Source organism: Accipiter gentilis, chromosome 5, assembly GCF_929443795.1.
Source record: "Accipiter gentilis chromosome 5, bAccGen1.1, whole genome shotgun sequence".
NCBI lineage: Eukaryota > Metazoa > Chordata > Aves > Accipitriformes > Accipitridae > Astur > Astur gentilis.
This window is the reverse complement of record NC_064884.1, coordinates 43,559,945-43,579,930: the sequence shown is the minus strand read 5'-3', so window position 1 is coordinate 43,579,930 and position 19,986 is coordinate 43,559,945. Positions and strand designations below refer to the sequence as shown.

The 19,986-nt window shown below is 38.1% G+C and overlaps 1 protein-coding gene across 7 annotated transcripts in view; it reads right to left on the bottom strand.

Moving 5' to 3' along the window:
* Positions 1–19,986, bottom strand: part of CDC27 (cell division cycle 27) — a 33,022-nt gene that overhangs the window by 9,584 nt on the left and 3,452 nt on the right. For 2 of the 7 annotated variants that reach the window (XM_049800832.1, XM_049800836.1), the window contains exons 2-13: positions 16,967–17,042; positions 13,439–13,586; positions 11,177–11,302; positions 10,066–10,163; positions 9,385–9,539; positions 9,058–9,272; positions 8,260–8,374; positions 4,585–4,700; positions 4,042–4,141; positions 3,540–3,747; positions 2,538–2,710; positions 1,177–1,329 (exon numbers count right to left, since the gene is read on the bottom strand). In XM_049800832.1, the coding sequence (XP_049656789.1) occupies positions 1,177–1,329; positions 2,538–2,710; positions 3,540–3,747; positions 4,042–4,141; positions 4,585–4,700; positions 8,260–8,374; positions 9,058–9,272; positions 9,385–9,539; positions 10,066–10,163; positions 11,177–11,302; positions 13,439–13,586; positions 16,967–17,042 (1,683 nt within the window). Of the gene's footprint in view, positions 1–1,176; positions 1,330–2,537; positions 2,711–3,539; positions 3,748–4,041; positions 4,142–4,584; positions 4,719–8,259; positions 8,375–9,057; positions 9,273–9,384; positions 9,540–10,065; positions 10,164–11,176; positions 11,374–13,438; positions 13,587–16,966; positions 17,043–19,986 lie in introns of those variants that run through there. The other 5 variants (XM_049800834.1, XM_049800837.1, XM_049800830.1 and 2 more) reach the window with 4 other exon arrangements.

Genomic DNA, 19,986 nt, shown 5'->3' with positions numbered 1-19,986 from the left:
TATATAACTTCCTCCTAGATTAAAAAAAAAATAACAACAACAACAAAACAGTTAAGTCTCATTCCTGAGAGGCAGATAGGCCTAAACACACCTTATAGCTTGACAAGCTGAAATACAGAAATTTAGAATGTAAGGACACCCAACAAGTTTGTGCCAATTAGATACTTCAATGACTAAAGCTTTTGAGGCTGTTGAAAAGGCTAGAAATAAAACATCTTAGATATTTAAGAACAATGAAGGAGGAAACAGTACATTCACTTTCACTCTTCAGCTCCCTCCAACTGACAAATCTAGATATCTGCAGAGCAATAATTTTAGCAGCAACCTTCTCTTTCCCTCCTGCCCAGCAACCAGCATCGAGATTGTAAAGCTCCACAGCCCAGGGTCCCTTGCTTTCCCACATTGTTAGCATCACTGCCATATCACATAACTGTTCTCTACTCCTTGTATTAGAACCTGCATTTTCTTCTCTCCAGAGTATCTTACTACCACTAGCAACTGCTTCATGGGTTTTGATATTTTCCACTATTAGACAAGCTAACAGGACAACATGAACAGGATTCTCCTCCAACAACAAAAAAAATCCCAATATAATCTACAGTTTTCTCAACTCTGTTAAGAACCCATTTAAAAAACGCATACATTTATTACTTTTACTGTGGCACCCATTAAAAGATGCCTGACTTTTTGTGTATCATGACTTTATATTACCATACACTACAGTTTAATGGACTTTGGCATAAAAATATGCAACATTATGTCTGAAAATAAATTCTAGAGCACGTATGTTTTAAGTGCCAGTGAATTAACTACAGCAATTTAAAGGTGGTACAGGAAAAAGATATTCCTTATCTTTGCATACTGGCAGCAGTATGAGTGACTGACTAACTAACCCGTGATCTTCCCGGATGAATGGTGCCAATGCAAATTTAAATAACCATTAATAGATAAAAGGTTTCAACCTGTTCCATGTAAGCTGATATTCTAATTCTAAGAAGCCATTTCAGGCATCATCAGCTCAAGAGACAATCCTGCCACCTCCCTCTCCAGTTTTGCCATGCAGTTCTCACAGAAAAATACACTTGAACTAGATTAGAGCTCAGAGCTTTGTTCCAAATCATTCATTTTGCCACATACATTCATGCTCTTCTCATTCAAGACAACAGCAATTCATACCTCTGGTGAATTTTTATCCATGTCCGTCAAATCCTTTGAAAGAACTGAAAGGGCAACATCTTTCTGCAGATGCCACAGTGTAGTCGAATAGATCTCCATGCCTTCTACTCTGTAGTTTTCAATCCTCCTTACTTCTGAAAATATTCTCTCAGCCTAAGAACAGAAATTAAACTTAAAACAAAATTCCACCCACCAAAGCAGAGCATATAAGTCAAGGTGAGAAGCCTCCTATGTCCAGACTAAGCATCCTCTTTGCTTTTCAAGTGTGCTACGCAGAGCTACAAGTCCTGCGACTTCCCCTTGAAGCAAAAGAAATTACTATATCCCGACACAGTTATGCTGGCGGAAATGCAGCCAGCCCTCCCTACTGCTGACTGAGATTACATTACTGTTTCTATCACAGTGCACAAGCAAGGCAAAAAAAGTCACCCACAAAAATCAGAAAAAGCATAGCATACTTTTGTTGGCCAGTTATGATTATTAGCCATTCTAACAGATGACAGGCATCGCATTCATACTGAGGGCTACACACCTCCAGATATCATACATAATAATTATGAGGAAAAAGGCAACATGACAATCCCTGCAGTAAACACGGCTGATGCAGGGACGGAGGGCATGCATAAGCATGTGACAACATGTATATGTGCTCTACTGTCATTTGAGACAGTTAATGCTTCTTATCAGCAGTTGGCTAATGATGTCTTTCTGACGTAGATATCTATTTCATAAACTTAAGTTCCAGGTTACAACACTCAAAGCAACAACAAGGGAAGAAGCCTAGCTTTAGGAAACCATCAGGGTCTGTAGCCTCAGTTTTCAAAATAAACTATTAAGAAGCACAGTGTGCTCTATGTCTAATCAGACTGTGTATACAGTTTAAAAACCACTTCTGAAACCTACTGCATTTGTCTCCTGCACACTGTCTGTCAAAAAGTGTTTTGAAAACTTCTGAGGAAACAGGTACATCAGCTATCAGGACAACAGCGACAAGGAGAGTTAAACTGCTGGATTACCCTTAACTGCTCGCTTCTGTTTCTGAAGCAGTTTGACATCACCTCAGCTGTGCCAATACTGTCATTTCTGAGGCTGCAATGGAAACTAGGTCATTGATGTGATCTGCATTAACTAAAAAGGGCAAGAGAAGTTTTTAGTTTTAGAACTCAAAATTATTTCAAGTGATCTAATTTACAACATTGCAGTACAAACAATTACATCAGCACAGCTGTGGGTGAAGTTGGGGAGAGGCAAGGAGGAGACTCCAATGGTTGCATGCAAGAGGAAATAATTTAAAAGAAATCTAAAGTGTAATTCAGCTTCTTCAGGAAAGCTGAGTAAGACCCAACCCACACAATTCCTACCTGCATATATTCTGCAAGTTCGAAGTAAGCTCTCCCAATTTGGCACAGCACCCAGCCAGTGTTGTAGTGGTGGGATGGTAAATGGCTTAAAATATTTATCGCTTCTTTACAGTTGTATGAACACAAGGCTAAATAACCTTTCCCCATGTCACGAAGAAGGCTCATCAAACCTTCTAGGAGAAAAGTACAATAAATAAAAATGGGAAAAAAAAAGACAGCTGAGACTTATTTATTTGAAACTGCTAATCCCATAAGCTCTTCATTGTGGCAGGCACTGCTCCTGAATTTGCTTATGAAAATCTTTCAGGAGTTCCCAAACATAGGCTTATGTGCTCTTAACTTAGGCATAATATTCTAAACATCAACCTTTGTAATGGAAGTCAGATAGTAACAACTTCTTAAGCCAGCAATAAAATGCTGAGGAACAGAGAAACTCTGAAGTTCAGGGCAACTGGAGTTTTGCATTTACAGCAGCTATTCAAACATTTTGTTAGGTTTGAACACAGTTTCCACGTCTGGTATCCATGGATACATCTTCTCACTGCCTGGAAACACTATCGAGCCAAAAGAGAGGAATTCAGCAGTTTGTCTAGGATTTTCTGACAATCTGAATAAAGACTTGTTTTTAAACAAATGGGAAATATCAAGGGAGAACAGACTACATAAACCCAGTTCTGAGGGAAGATAACTGGGTTACTCATAGCTCCTGTGAATTAGTTTCCAAGGATCTTGCCTAAAAATATTATCATCACTAATAAGGACCATAGTCTGCAAGATACATCTGCTTACAACTGGCCACTTTTTACTACTTCTTCACATGTTCTTTGTAAGTTAACTAGAAGATTCTGAATTCAGTGTCTTTATAATTTTAGAGAGGTGATAGCTGCAGGCTAACTGAAACAAGAAACAAAAACACTGGAGTGAAACTTTTTTTTCATTCAACCTTAAAATACAGACATATGAAGCTTTACTCTGAACACTATTGGACTGCAGTAAACAGACCTGCTGCTGCCTTCTGTAGTGTAAAAGCCTGGATCTGTGGCGCAACAGTGGAAATTTTCCCTTCTGAAATGATGGAAGAGTCCAGTTTGGTAATTTCCAAACTGTCATTTAAGTTTGGTTGAGTTATTCCTCCCTTATTTGTTTTACTCTTTGTTTTTCTGTTTGGAATCTTAGGTGGAAACTTCATTTTTAATTTTTTGCTATTTTCCTGCAAGTAAGAAGAGTAAGAGTTACATACATAAAAATCTTTTAAATTCAGATAACTAAACATGAAAGTGAATTATGTAAAATATTTATGCCTCTTTGCAGCCTTAACAATGACACCCAGCCGTTTAACTTTTAAACTTAAGCATACACACGCTCAATAACTTGAGTATCTTTAGTAGTTCATTTTTAAACAGCAAACATTCAAATTGCCTAACTACAGTCCATAAAGATTTGTGCTTTGGTGTTCCCAAAGCGTGGTGTCCCACAAGGTTGCAAAACACATGAAGTTTGTTACCTTTGTTGTAGAGCTATCACTAGTAAATAGGCGAGAGCTTCTTCGAGGCAGTGCGTTTGGTGGAGCAGCAATTGTTGGGCTCAATACCTGAGGTGTTGTACTGAAAACAAACAGCACATTAAAAACCTAAAGTTCTTCGCTGCATTTTTAATAAAAACAGCTTTTATCTTTGTTTTAAACAAAAATGCTCAAGTACTGCAGCACAGATATTCCCATTTCAAGGTATGAAAAAAAAAAAAATCTACCTGTTGCACATCAAGAACATGAGCAGAATTTCCTTCCAGCTACTTTTTCATTTATTGATGAAACGGTCTAACTGCAAAGGCTATTTAAAACAAACAGACCTACCACCACACATGACCTTCCTACTTATCCACTGAAGTTGTTTTACTTAGCAAAAAATACACTTCCATCCTCATCCAAAGAGGAATTCTACAGGAACATCCACACAGGTTGGGAAAATAAAGAGACAAATTCCTTCAAGAAAGGAGATGCAAAAAGTAATACCAAGATGATTTTTTTGGTGTCCCCCCCGCCCCATACCTTGTCTGTGGACCAGAGCTCTGTGTTTGTGCAACAAGAATTGGAGTGACTTCCCGGCTATTTCCGCTCTGTGAGAAGACAGATTTTGTTCCAGCTTGGCTTATCCTGCTGACAGTCTGCATAACACAAAGTTTCTACAGGTTTGTTATTATGTCACTAAGTCGTCTCAGTCTCTGCTACATCAAACCAAATCCATTCTGTCTATCAAACACTGCACAAAAGGAGGATAAATACAGGATAAATATAGATTCTTTCAATAAAGGGTGAGGGTCCCCCTCCACAGAGAACCCATCAAAAGCATTTCTCTTTCTACCTGTTAAAATGCCAGTAACACCTAGTTTACCAACTTCATGCACATTATTTGAAAGATATAAAATCTCCATCTAGTGGCAAGAAACTATATGTTAAGATGTTTGTGCAAGAATGAAAGATGGCATATTTAAAGTTCCTCCTCCACAGAAAGTTGTACAAAATACGAACCATGGAAAGAAAAAGATTTTTTTGAATTATTGTATTACAATTACATCCAGAAGCCATTCACCATTAACACCTCATTGAGGTGCTTGCTGTACAACATCTGAGCCTGCTGCTCCTGTTTAGCATATCTGTTCATAGCATAAACCAGTATTTCACAAATTAAATCATTACTACATGAGCCTTTGGAGCAGATACAGAAATAAACTGCTTCATCAAAAAGGGACCTGCAATGCAGCATAGAAAGTTAATGGAAGAATACCTACAGTCAAGTTAACACAGAGCAGCAAGTTACTGCATGTCAGTTGAGCAGTGCTTTGTGTGCACACGCACATTTTTGGTAGCTTTTATTTGCCACAGGTTACAAGCACCAAAACACTGTCTCGTATCTTCACAGAACTAAAATGTGCACTTTGATGCCTCCCCTGACACAGCCAAGGTGTGGGAACTTAGAGCTGTGATAACTTGACTGTGAATTTGAGACCTAAGGAACAAGTTTAGATAGAAATTCATTGTCTGATGTGTAGACTTCCTATAAAGGATTTAGAACAGGCCCTCCCCTCCCTACCTTTTAAAGAAACCTTAAACCCTATCTTTCTGCCCACTCCAGGGACACCAACATTCAACTCTGTGACGGCTGTTCGGAAGAGATGTTCTTTAAGACACCAGAAATAGGCAAGTGGGATCAATGACAGCATAAGCAACACCAGTTTATGCATTATCCCAACTTCTAATGTTTTGTCCTTCCCTTCTCAATTTCTTTGTTATCAGAGGACAGTTTAGGCAGGCAGCAAACATGCTTGCCCACTCAGATAGGAAGCCTTTGGATTCATCCTAATGTTTCATTCATTTACGTAAGTGTTTCCTAGGAAACTGCCTCCGTTAAGCCATGCACATTCTAGCCACAGCTACACTAAACCTTTTCTAACTCAGTAATTTGAAGAGCAGAAGTGAAACTGGCCAAGTAATTATTTGCATTGGACAAAGCATGCCAGAATTCTAAGCTATTTATTAAAGTGTATTAAATATTTGTGTTTAAGTAGTAGCACAGAAGCATCTGGGCAGAAAGCATATGCATGGATTAGTGAAATTTACACCTTGGTGCTGTTGTGCCATACCTAGCAAAGCAACAAAAATGCAACAAATATGACTTGATTCCACAAAGCTTTTCATCTATCATGTAGCACTACACATGAGATTAAATGCAGATGAGTACTACACTGAAGAGCTGCATTTTGCTAACTATTTCAATTTTTCAGACTCATGAAAATTTACCTTCCTATGTATGTACAATCCACCACAAGCCAGTGTTTTTAACTGTACTGTGGAAAATTGGTTGGTCCTCAGCAACTACAAGATGGGAATTGGATCAGCCATACAAAGCATACTTCTAGCAGACTGTTTTATCATAGTCCAACCCCAACAGAACAAATGCAAAAACAAAAAAAAAACAACCAACCAAAAAAACCAAACAAGAAGGCAGGACTAAGAACTGATAGAAAGTGTTGCAGTAATAAGATGTCTAGAAACAGGATACCATAATGGCTCGTGCAATGACATTCCAGAGTTCCCAGTCACAGGCTTCAAAACACCATCCAAAGGAGAAAAAAAAAGTTATCTGCTTACTGGCTTTTATTCTTTTAAGTACTGAGCCAATGAGAGAAGGCAAACAGTTTCTAACATCTCCCAAATTTCACTTACAGAACAGCACAGCAAGATGAGCACCAACTCATTTGTCCAAAGCATCAAATGTGGAAATTCAAGTTCTACTTTGAGGAATTCAATACTATTACTTGCACTGAGTTTTCACTTTAAAAAGGGTTGGACACCTATAAAACACTAGCATCGCTCATGCAACTTCTAGATTTACTAAAAATACAGTGAAAAATCCTCAGGTTTTTTTGTTTTTAGAAAGGAACAAGTGGTTCTTCAACTGTCACCAACATTCCACCTCTCATTTATCACTATGGCAACTATAGCAGTTTCTTACAGAGAAACAGACAATTTTTAGTTTCCTCTACACAAGACAGCCGAGTGAAACTGCACCATTCCATCAGTCAGCCCTCCACTGACCACCAACAGTATTTTGATTACTCTGGTCTGTAAACTAGAATTCAAGAACTGCTTGCAAGAAAGCAGTAGCTTCAGCTCACTTGAGGCTTCCCAAATTATTTTAAGTCATCCCTGAAAATATAATAATTAAAAAAAAATTTAAGTGAAAACTCCAAGTTTGGTCTGTCTTCAGACTCCACATTGCACACTGAAACATTATGAATCCTTCATTGTTCAGAATCATTAGTGTTTGCACATTCCTCTCTGATGACTGGTGGACAGAAGATACAGCACCTTCCTCAGGTTGCCTCTAGCAACACCAGTTAAGCAGTCTGCACATGCCTGTGCATTTTGGGTGGAGGAAAAAAGGCTTGTTTTAATGAGAAATAAAAGACTATTGCTTATCATTATAGGGGGGGGGGGGGGGGGGGGGAGAGAAAAATCTGTCTTGCTAGCCAAAGGAAGTGACATTATAAAGCTGAAAATATTTACAACACAGACATCTTTACTTGTGATGGGGTGTATTTTTTTTCTTGCTGCCTCATTTGCTTAGCTGAAGAGGAGATTTTCAAAATAAAAAAAACCATTGGGGCTTTAGCAGTTATTTCAGTGTAACAGACTATTCTACAATGGATTTGATTTTAACTAACACTTCAGAAAAGTCTAAAAAGTTTTGTCAGGGAAATACCTGACCAGTTGCAGTCAAATTAAAAATAAACTGCTCCCTGCACCCCCAACTTCACTAGCCTACAAATATACATAGGCTGGTGAACAACATTTTATTTTGCTGCATTAAACAGTTGTTAGTAAGAGCAGGTTTTTGGTTGGTTTTGGTGGGTTTTTTTGGTTGGTTTTTACACACACACACACACACACACACAAGTACTTTGTAGACAAATTATACATAAATTTAATTCTCACTTAATTAACCCAAACCATTTCCACAACTAAAGGTGGCTTCAATTAGTTCCACACTCAGACAAATTGTTCTTCAAAACAAATTTTGAAAACAGTGGGTAAGTTGGGTTCTCCCCACTGTCAGCACAATTCAGCTCACATGCTATGTTTTTTGCATTATAGATTCTTCTTTCAAGTACATTGCAATGTCAAACTCATAGAACAGCAATCATATTCCAGAATGCAAGATACCTTCTTTGAAGGTGCTCCTGTGGATGGCACATCAATTACAGAAGAAGAGTTCGTGTAGTTTTGCAAATATGATCCATCTCCAGGGCTTGGGGTTTCTAGTGGCAAAATTCCAAAGCTGAGAATAAAATGAAGAGGAAGGGTCAATGTCTGAATGTTAGACCATAAGAGCTGGCCTGATTCTGCAGTTAAAACAGAGATCCAGATGATCAACTTTATTTCAGAACTACTTCATTGATTTATATTAACCCTCTAATATCTTAGTATCCTCATCTATAAAAGACACTTTAATAGAAAATATTCCTGAAATCAAAAGATACAGAACTTTCTTTGCCTGCCTGCATAACTTAAGACACAGACCATCCAAGTGTTAATGGCTTGTAACATTTTAAATGCTGTTTAAATAAGATGGCACACAGGACAGAGCACATATTTACACGCTCTCTAGGAAAGAGCTATTCTTCAAGGAATGCTCTTAAAGGGTTTATTTCAGAGCAGAAACATACTCCTTTAAAGACTTTTCCAGTGCAAACACCGTGATAAGCAATATACCGAATCAAGAGTTCCTCTCTTCTAATCAAAAATACCAACTGCTTGTTTAAAAAACAGAAGAGATGAACACTAGGACCAAGAGCAGTTACTGAAGTCATTTAGCTTTTGCACCTGCAGCATTATTTATAATACACTATCAACACGCCTGTTGAAGTATGCTTTGCAGCACCAGACATCTTTCCTGTTTCAAATCACAAACATTATCAACAGCACCGTTGTAGACAGAAAGTGTCTATCTTGAGGACTTACCTCGGAGTTAGTGGGCTCAAAGCTGCAGGTCCTCCCAGTAAACTCCGCCCAGTTTTTGGTTTATTTTGAGCCTGTTTAGACAATATGGCAGTTCCTGACCCAAGAGGGACAGCATCTGGTGAAATTACAGCCGAGTCAATGTACGACATAGAAGAATCTGTGTTCAAGGAGGAATATTTTGAATTGGAGGATTCTAGGTTGATTCTGTTCAACTCCTGAAAAATGGAAGGCAGCTGTTAGATATTCAGACTGTGTAGTTTCTAATTAGCATTTTTTCAGTTAAGCTGGAAAGACTGCTTTAAATACAATGATTTTAGCACAACTCACAATTGTGTCTTGCGGCGTTTCCATAAGGACAGTCTCAGGCTGTCTATGGGATATATTGTGATTAGATACCAATGTTGTGCAAGTGTTAGGCAGACAGCTGCTGAAGTTCTGTAAAGATGTTAATTTAAATGTTTGGTCAGGGTCTGGTTTTTCACCTGTAGGATTGGAAGGAGATTTTTAAAAGAGTTATTCCTGAGTCTGTATGCTGAATATTCAGTCTGAAACAAGGAGGACAGGGGACAAAGTATTTCAGAAAGGTTGTGTTCTTATTTCATTGATTTAAAACCCCTTACATTAAGGCAGAAGTGTTCTTCCAGTACAAAACCCTAGACAATCAGTTTTATTAAAAAATAGATTTGCTTTTTTAAGTTATTCTCAGAAGCATAGTTTCTAAGGGTCTACTAACTGTAGGTTAGAAACCTTACAGTATTGTTAAATCCAAGAATGTGCAAGTTGTGAAAATGAAAGAAAACAAGACAAAAGCTCGAAACACAGCCAAAGTATTTTAAATGCCTTATTGCTCACAAAACCACTCCCAAAGAATTCTGCTGGCATTTTCCTTACTAGTTCTGGACAAGGGGTAAAATAAACCTTGCCACATGGCAATGGCAAATCGGAAAGCTTGACATAACCAGAAACGTAGAAAACATCTTCACTAGTAAAACAGTTCTGCAGACTTACCTATTTCACATAACGATTCAAAAGGGGACCAGAGGAAAGGATTTAAACTAAGGCTCTTTTGGTAACATTCTGATCCTTTGGCAAGCCGGTCTGTCTTGCTGCAAAAAGAATGTAACAGTTTCCCTATAAACTTAAGAATAGCACTTTTGTTCAAGATAGCTTTCCAGAAGAGGAGATGAAAAACAAAAACGTGTTAAGAGTCAAAGCAACATACCTCATTTTTCAAGCCACAGAGCAATACTGAGTTCTTTTGAAGTTATTTGACATATTTAGACACAGATGAAAGTTCCTTAGACACAGTCCTCAAAAAAAGTTACATAAGCACTAGTATAGCCTGAGAATTTTCATTTTAGAAAGATGCTGTTCTTTGCAACAGCTTTTTTCTTTTTTGCAAACAGCAACATGATTGCTAGCCTTCCAGCCATTTTAAATACCTATGGATAATATTTTTCCATATAAATTAGGGGCTAAACTGAACACTTAAGTATCTGGCTACAAAGACAGCTTCTTCCAAAACAAATTTTTTGAGAACAGGTATACTAGGGAAGAATCCAGGAACCCCACTATTCCTATTCGATTTGTTCACATTTACTGAAACCTTTCTCGTATCTAGGCAAAAGCAAACCACTTAAAACTGTTAAGCTATTCTGACTGGAAATCCTCAAAATTTTCATTTGAAGGTTATAGCTATACATCTGTAAAACAGATATAGAAAAATTAAGATGGCAACACTGAGAAACAGGCCTTGAGAGTTTCTCTCAGATAAGAAAACAGAATGAACCCAAAGGTATAAAAAAAAAAAAAAAAGACTCTTGGATTGCATGTTTAACCTGGAAAAGAGGAATTTGTGTTTTCAGTCAGTCAGAAGCTCTAGGTGAAAGACGAACCATTCTTGCATTCCCAGGTTAGATAGTTTCCACAACTATCTACCTGCATCTATCATACTCCAAAACTGTGCAGGCCATATAACCCAGAAACAAGTGTACCCTGCGGTGACTAAAAATGTACCTGACTAAAGTTGGCCTTGGTCAACTAAATAAACAAACAAACAAACTAAACCCCCAAAAAACAACAACCAAGCTTTATTAACAAACTAAAAAAGCAACATTACCAGTAGACATGTCCCAGTAAGGAGAGTGTAAAGCATGCAGAGTCACCAAACTCCATAACAATGTCATCATGGCTTTTCTGTTTATTCAACACTCCACCAGATAAGATCTGCTCTCCTTCTGCAAGCCTTTTTAAAAAACAAGAGGTTTAAAGGGGTTACAAGGCTCACAGTATTGGTAGTCCAGTGTTTTCACCCTGCTGCAAACAAAAACAGAAATCCACTGTCAGTGTTCACAAGTTTCAAACCGCATACAAACTAGTTCCTGCAAATGAATTTTAAATAATTGATGGATACCTCTAGCAACATGAAGGTATGCAGTACTCTGAAGCTGAACATCTCTACTGGGAGGGAAGAAAAACAAAACAAACACAAAACCCCACACCACTCCAAAACCGAGACACATAATACAACATGACTTTTCCAGAAGTGACTAATCTTAGAATACTAAGCGAAGGACAAGAAAGTCTTCTAGACACTTCATTTTTGAAAGTACTTTAGGTAGTAACAAGCTAAGACAACACGTAGTTTGGCTTTGTTTCCCAACTAAGAAATACAATCTATAAGGCTCCACACACTTCATTAACATCCAATACTGGGATATGGCACAGACTTTGGGTTTTAATGCCTTGCTTTCTTGTAAGAGTGGCCCCAAAGGGGAACAAAGGCTCAGTTTGCATCTACTACACCTGCAGCAAGCAGTACCACTCACATGGAATGGGCCACTCACTATTAGGCCTGAAAATTACGTTATACAACTTCTGGGGATGGGAGGCATTCTTCCAGCATTTGAGACCAACAACTGCACAAACAAATCATCTCTTCTTGCCTCCACTTGAAATTATACTTATAGGTAGATGCTTCTATCAGTATAGACCATTCCCTCAAGAACATAAGGTAGATCTGTATAAATGAGCTCATATAACTGTAACAGCAAAAACAGTTAAATTTAACAAATTCTAAAGAATACATTTAAGAAATCCCACCTATTTAACTGAAATCAGTTCAGAAGCTGATATATTATATGCACACACAAGACTCTGTAAAAGCAAAGGAGGGAATGATCAGCTTCAAATTTATTCCACTGGGACCTTTCCAAGTGGAGTATTAACATGATTTCCCTTTCAACAGGAGATGCAAAGAAATCTGAATCATAATAGCTCCAAAAGTGTTAAAAGAGTGTCAAAAGAAACAACAAGCTAAGACATGTTTGCTACTCTAAAGATGTCAAAGGACTCGCCTATTAAAGAGAGTATTGAAGACTAAGGAGCTTCCCCTGCTGCCTCTGGAAAGACCTGCAATTTGGTTACATGTTGTGAGCAGGATCACAAATCCTGCAAAACAATCACATCATAATGTGTGAAACACCAAACATCACATTACCTGTTCTAAAGAAATTAAAATTTCTTTTTGTCATTGAAAGAGGGCCACTCAAAAAAACCAAGCCAAAAAAGCCACAACACACAACCACAAGCTGTTTTGTCAAGAGACATATAAGCTTCTGTAAAGAACCCCCACAGTATTTAAAGTTTTTTTGAACGAAAGTTTTTGCCTTTCTTGGTGCCTCATCATCTTCATTCTCAACTTCAACCAGACGTTGTCTCCTACATTTGAGCTGAAGGGTCTACACAGAAATGAAATACCCACATCAACAAACTCTAAGGGCATTAGGGCCCATAGCTTGAGCAATTTCATTATATACTCTTGCTGTTAGACTCCAGAAAACCAGCAAGGTACCTTGACACTACTATGTCCCTGTCAAGGTTAATTTTTATGTTGAATACAGCATTCTTGAATGTGGATTCAAGCCGTGTTTGTTGTGGGTTTTCAAAAACAGATTTCTGTCTGCCATCTTTTCTCTTACCCACCCAGTTAGCAGTAACTGGGTGAGAGGAGCAAGCTTACTGTTTTAGGGAAATGGCCTATCCATTAAATACATACCGGAAACACTTAGTGAAATAAGCAAAGTATCAGAGAAACACAAAACTAAACCAAACACTTCCCAGAGTGGTCTCCTTGAGCCATCTCAGCAATCAATATTTTCTCCCCCTACACAGCTTCACAACTCCTTTGTAAGTTATTCAATACCTTTTAGAGGTTTCTGCAGTAGGGTCCATATCTGAAAGCAAAATTAATTGAACTTATAATAATCTTTAGAGCTGAAGGACCAATGAATTTCTAGTTTATGCAATATGACAGCTTTCAAAGAGAAATCCAACAAAAAAATGCATTTGTAACCCTGGACAAAACAAAGGATTTACTTACTTGCTGAGGTCAACACAACATTTTGCAAGCAGGTATTTACATTGTGGGGTAGTACAGCTGTGTCCCTTTAGGAGCCTGTATGCTTTATAGGCCTTTCCTGAGCGGTAGTAACATGTCGCCAGTAAAAACAGTGCTTCTTCAGAATGTACTAAAAAAATAATAATAAAAAAATCATCAGTTGGTTGCTTACCATTTTGATACAAGGAATTTGGGGGCAGGGAGTAAAAGCCAGCTAGGAACAAGATACAAGGAAACGAGTATTGGTATTGGACAAATTCATTACCGAATGAAGTGCATTTCTTTATTCGTCAGCATATAACAGATCTCCATATGCCATCTTCTCGTATAGTCAGACCAGCTCTTAACATCTACTGTTGTAAGAGAACTTTGATCCTTCTGGCTACCTAATCTAAATAAGTGATTAGCCAGCTTGTTATTAAAATAACAGCAAGACAAGCAAAGCAGTCATTCCTAGTACAACAGAACTACTTTAACAACTCATTGGCCACACAAAGACTTGGCTCAGAGTATTATCACACCTGCTAATAACACTTTGCATTAGCTTAAGCAGTGCATAAACACTAGCACAACAATGGCTGTGAGGAAGTACAAGAACTTTCAGAAGGAAGATCTATTTCAGCCTAAATAGCCTAATTAACAGTTTTAATCCTAATTTCAAGTGGTCTTTTCCTGTTTGCAATTTTCCTTCTGTTATTTTTCTAAAACTGTTGATGCTGTATCTTCACGTGACTTAGTGGAGCAGATTTGCCGATTTTAATGACTATTAAAGTTGGACAATTACCAGTGACCTCTACCCCAACATTAAGCCTTGTCCTTTTTGCTGCCTACACTCATTATTTCATTGGGAACATGGTTTAAGATTACCATTCCAATCCTTTATTTATTTTATGTTAAGAAGTAGCGATAGGTACAAGCTCTCCTACAAATTCTCTTCCCAAACTGAGTTCTCAGCTATTTCTAAATTTTGAATGAAGGAGTCAAACTTCAGGCAAAATCATCTCTATCTAAACAGAGAACAAGAGCAATCAAGACAGAAACATTTATCTATGGCAGAAACTGGAGGTCTTTAGATTTGATGCCTGCTTCAACTCTTCTTCCACCACAGAGATGAATTATGCACTGCACCAGGAACGTTCTATTCAAAAAGCTGAACTTGGCATCCAGATTTAAGACTGAGGTCAGACTTGCTGATTTTACTTGTGATTACAGCATAAAGGACAGAGTGATAACGCCTGAAGTAACTTTAAAACCTTACAGCTGAAAATTTAAAACACCAGAGAAGGCACTTTTGTGAGGCAACGGTGAGCATTGCCATGCTGTGGTGTTAATTCAAACACTAAGCTACGATTGTGTGAAATATCTGTATGACTTCATTTTAACCCCGTTTTCTGGGTTTTAAGCAAAAAGAGATAACCAGATACACTCACAGATTATGTACAGCCATGGTGTCTTACCCTATTCTTCGTACTTCCCCAAATGTTACCCTCAAATCACCCTTAGGCAATGATGTATTTTAAATCACAGAAAGGCTGCCTATAAAGGCAAGCAACCGAAATCTCCAAGTAATTAAGAAACGCACATTACTTTATACTTTCCAGAACACACCACCATGCAAATGGAATTCAGCATTAAAATAAACAATTTTGATGTTTGCTCATCTACCTATATGGAACTCTTCAGAAAAATCAATACAAGCATTGTACTAAAACATCTTTGGGCAACGTGCTCAAATCCTTTGCTACACTGAAAACTGACTATTTCAAGTTTGTGTCATCACCCAGACAGTGACAATGGAAACTGAAGACCCAAAGAGAGGACATTTTATAAGCCTTATACTAAAAACACCACAAGATCTTTCTGAAAATTAAAGTTAAATCAATTCTTTTATCCACTAATTTAACACACTTTGAGAGTTCTGGGAAACTACCAAGCCACAGATGTCCTCACAAGAACAGCAATTGCAGGTAGAGTTAAAAGAAGTTCTTCTCAGGGTAAAACCACTACTGCCAGTATGGAGTCACTGTATTGAAGTTCAGCAGCTTCTACTCTGCAGTATAACTACTTATTTTAACCAGAAGCCAGATGTTTTGTTAGCAGTTAATTGCTTGAACCAAGTGACAGCATGCATGCTGTTCTCTCTCAGCACTGTTGGTCACCGAAAAAAGCTGTTTGAAGTACTCTTGCAGAGTATTATTCTGCAAAGATAGTGTCAGTATCAAGTCACATATTTTTCTCTTGGCTGCTGCAGAAAGTGGATTCTCTTTGTTTCTACATCCTTGGCAATTACCTTCAATCTAGCACCTCCCTGCATCTCGCAATGTGCTGTGTTCAGGGAAGGTATGTCATTCCCAAAACACTATTTCCTTTATGCACACCTAGATTATAAGGTTTCCTAATACTCTACACAGCACTTCTCATTTAACCACCAGGTGGAAGACCCCACATTTCATGAGTAACCTTGACATGAGGGGAAGAAAAAAAAAAAAAAAAAAAAAAGAAGTCTTTATTTCTTTATTTATCAAACATTAGGTTTGTGCTTTCATTGTTAAGAACTGCATTGTGGGCATGTCAGGCAAAACACTGAAAGCAAAGCATTTCGTTACAAAACACGGAGCATGAAACAGGTTATACTGTTTAATTCACATTATAAGCTTAATTTGTTTAGCATGAGAAATTCTATTATGCTTATATTTTACCTTAAGGGTTGGGTTGTTTTTTTTATATTGGTGATTAAGAGACAATACCTTTCAAAATAGAGACAAAAAGCTTAACACCAGTATCAAGGAGAAAACAAAGTAGAGAAGAACAAAAAGCTTATCTGAGGTCATGGAGGAAAGGTTAAGGAAGAAGAGGGACTAGAACACAAGAAAGAAGCAGTCTTTGAAGGACCCAGGAAAAGTACAGATTTGTGTTACTGCTGCCTGCTCAGTATCCAAGGCATCCTAGATCTGACAGCATTACAATGAAGTAACAATTAACGAAAATTCAACAGGAGATACCTGTTCCATATGTTCTGATTCTCATTGTCTCAACTTCACTATGCTATCCTCTCATCAACACATAATTACCTCTTTCAGCTAACATACCAATCAACATAACTGAACAGCATTATTAGCAAAGACAGCTTTCAATATCAAGACAATTTGTAGAATTTGTGTACTGCATCTATCCTCAAGACCCCTTAGAAGACATGCCATGCTTAAGGTTATTAAAAAACCCCCACTCTCTCCCATTTGATACCACACAACAGATCACTGTAAACATTTTATTTAAACACACAACTCCTAGTTTAATTCTTTTTAAGGAGGTTTTACTGTAAAGTAACATTGCTGCTGTTACATGATTTGATTTTCCAACCTAATTGCAAGGCATTCTTCCGCCTTCCCCAAGCAGAAAGTTGAACTTCATTATCACAACAACAGCAGTCAAACGAAGCAGGACCAGAGGCTCAAAAATCCTAAATCAAAATGGAAAGAAGCATCAACTTTGTATTTGCAAAGTACATACCTTCTGCATATAATCTTTCTGCAAGGAACACTGCATCGCGGTAAGCATAGTGGTTAAGTGCTTGCCATATAGCAGCCTGTAAGACAAGAAAATAATCTAAATTTAGAGAGAACCTTTGAAAACGCAAAACTCATTAGCCTTTACTGTCAAAAGGCAAAGTTCAATTTTGTTTTTCTGGAGTCCTAAGAAGAATGGAGAAGGGTAAACACACAGGCCAAGTTTTAGTTGTTTCAACTATCAGTAAAGAGATTTAAAAAAACCAAAACAACAAATTTAGCACTGAAGTCATGAACCAATCTAAGAATGTTGCTCACTAGATACCATACACAACCATCTATAAACCTCAGCCAACATGCACCAAGTGAGTACTTCTACTTGTTACTGAGTTTTAGCCTGCTGCATAACTGAGCATGAGTTATTGCAAACCACCACTGAACAATAAGACATTAAGTAAAGGCAAGAATAAAAACCACTCCTCAACGGCTTACCAGAGGTATTCCATTCTGCTCTTAGCTGGGTCCAAGGAGGGGCAGGGGAGGTGGGAAAAATCTAGAGTGCCCAATCCATTTTAATGGCATTATGCATGAACCCATTTAAACTATCTCCTCGAGACATGCCAAACCAAAAACTAACAGGACTAGAAATCATGTCAGTGTCTGAGGTTGTCAGTATAAGACTGCTGTTGATTGTGTTATGTATACGGCATTTTCCTTGAAGAGATATCAGCGTTCCCTTAAGAACCAAGATGAACGCAATCCACCACTTTTGTTGCAGTGTATTGTTTGGGTCTTTGCTCATCAGCCACCTCTTTACTGCCACTAATTAGAATTGCAAGGTATCACGCAAGAATGAATGCAATGCAAATGAGATGGACAAATTGATATATACAGACATATATGAAGGCAATAATCAACTTCTACATTTTGCTCATAGACTCATACTTGGTCAAAACCAGCTACCTACTTAAGGGTACTATCTTCTTTTTTCACGAACACCAAGCTCAAGAGTTTGGGACTGTCAATATTTGTGCACTCTAAAGATGGCACTAGTCCAGTGAAACACAAATCAAACATACATACAGGTGTACAAACTCTGTACACCATTAAAGTAGTGTCATAATTACTCGCACTGCTGTCGCCATTAGCTGAACTATAAGCAAGAGCTGTCCAGCAAAAGAATAGGGCTGGGGTACACAGGTTTCACGACAAACACTACTCAGGCAATTTTCTTCAGATCAGATTAAAAGCCTTGTTATCTGTAAAGGAGGGGTGGGATGTGAAAAATAATTCCTTTTAAGATCTAGTCAGCCTTTCCTCCCCACCTACTCCAAGTGGTGGTGTGCACACTTATCAGGGTTTGTGTTCTGAGGTTAGCACAGTATCAGGACTGCAGTTCCTTCCCATCTGGCAGTCTTGCTCAAGTTCCAAAGCAGTTTCCCATAAACAGCCATTCTGCAGTAGTTTTGTTACTAATGATCCAAACAAGATCTGAACTTATGAACACAAGGTACTATGGTCTAGTATTTCTCCAATATTCATCAGCAACCGATGACAAACAGAATTAGCTTCTGATACCTATCAGGCACTCCAAGACCAAAAGAAATCTTCCAGAGCTAAAGGAATAGTGCCCTGTAATGCTATTCCCAGTAGGAAAGGCAAGCGCCAACTTAATCTAAAAAAATTCAAACATTACGTAGAGTTACATGTACCATATGCTACTCCTTCCAACACAAACTTGACAAACACAGGGTGTGAAAAATGTGCAAGTTCTCTTCACGGGAAGCCTACACAGCCTTCGTGAACAGTACACACCAGAGTTTCCAATTACTATATAGAATATTATACATAAAAATCTATACAGAGGTACTATTTGCTTCTACCAGTAGGTCCCAACAATATACTTAAAAAGCCAACAGGTACTTTTAAGCTTCTGTGAAAGTATTTAAAAATTAATTCTCTCAGTTTGATTATTATAATACAGACACCTTATTATTTCTCTCTGGCTGTATTCCACACTTAGATAACTTCAGCCACAGAGTCTGCCTGAAGTGATTACTCCCTTTTACCTTGAAAAGCTCCAAGGCTGTATATTGTTCTGTGCACCGTGGACAGCACAGTAGAAAAAGTACAAGACAGAAGGAGGGTGTTAAAATTTTTCACACTATACCCAAGTTAGAGCAGCCTAAGGTCTCCTTTTCCTATTGCTCTCAAAAGCAGCTCTTCCTTTACCAAGTCACCAGTGAGATTTACATTAATCTATCCAAGTTGTGCCATCTTCAGATTAAAAATACTGTCTTTACAGGGATGTAATTCAGCATGCTTACAAAACAAAGGTATGGGGGGGGGGGGGGGGTGTGGTGTGTGAAATCAATGTCATTTGACTTCTCAAACAGAAACAAGTTGCCAGAAACAATCTTGCCAAAGGCTAAGAGGGGGCACAAGTGATTTTTTGCTCTATCACAGCCATATTATAAAAGTTACGCTACATACTGACTCAAAGAATAATCGTTGCTGAGCAGAGTCCCAGCGAGGGCAAGAAGTCAGCTGGTAGTATCCCCGTTACATAATAATTATCATTTTGCAACCCAAAAAGTCCAAGTTGGACTCATGCCTTCAACAGACAAATGCTGAAGACTGAATCCTCGCACACACTCTCCTAAAATAACAGGAAAAGGAAAGGAAGGTGGCAGGGAATCAGCCATACCTATGCAATAACAATTTTCTATTGGAATAGAGGTCTGAACAACGACTGTATCTCAAACTACTGAAAATTTCTCGTGCACCTTTTAGGAAGCAAATTTTGGACAGGAACATCATTTATAGATTAATAATTTAGTTTGTTCTAGCAGAATTTCAATGCATTTACACAGCCTTAGCGGCACATGACAGTTGCTAAACCACACCAGGAGAGTGGTCTGAAGCAAAAAAAAAAAACTTCGGGGGCGTTTATCCAGTAAAAACTATTTAATCCCAAAAGACTTCAGAGCAGGACAACACACCAACACACCACAACCACAAATA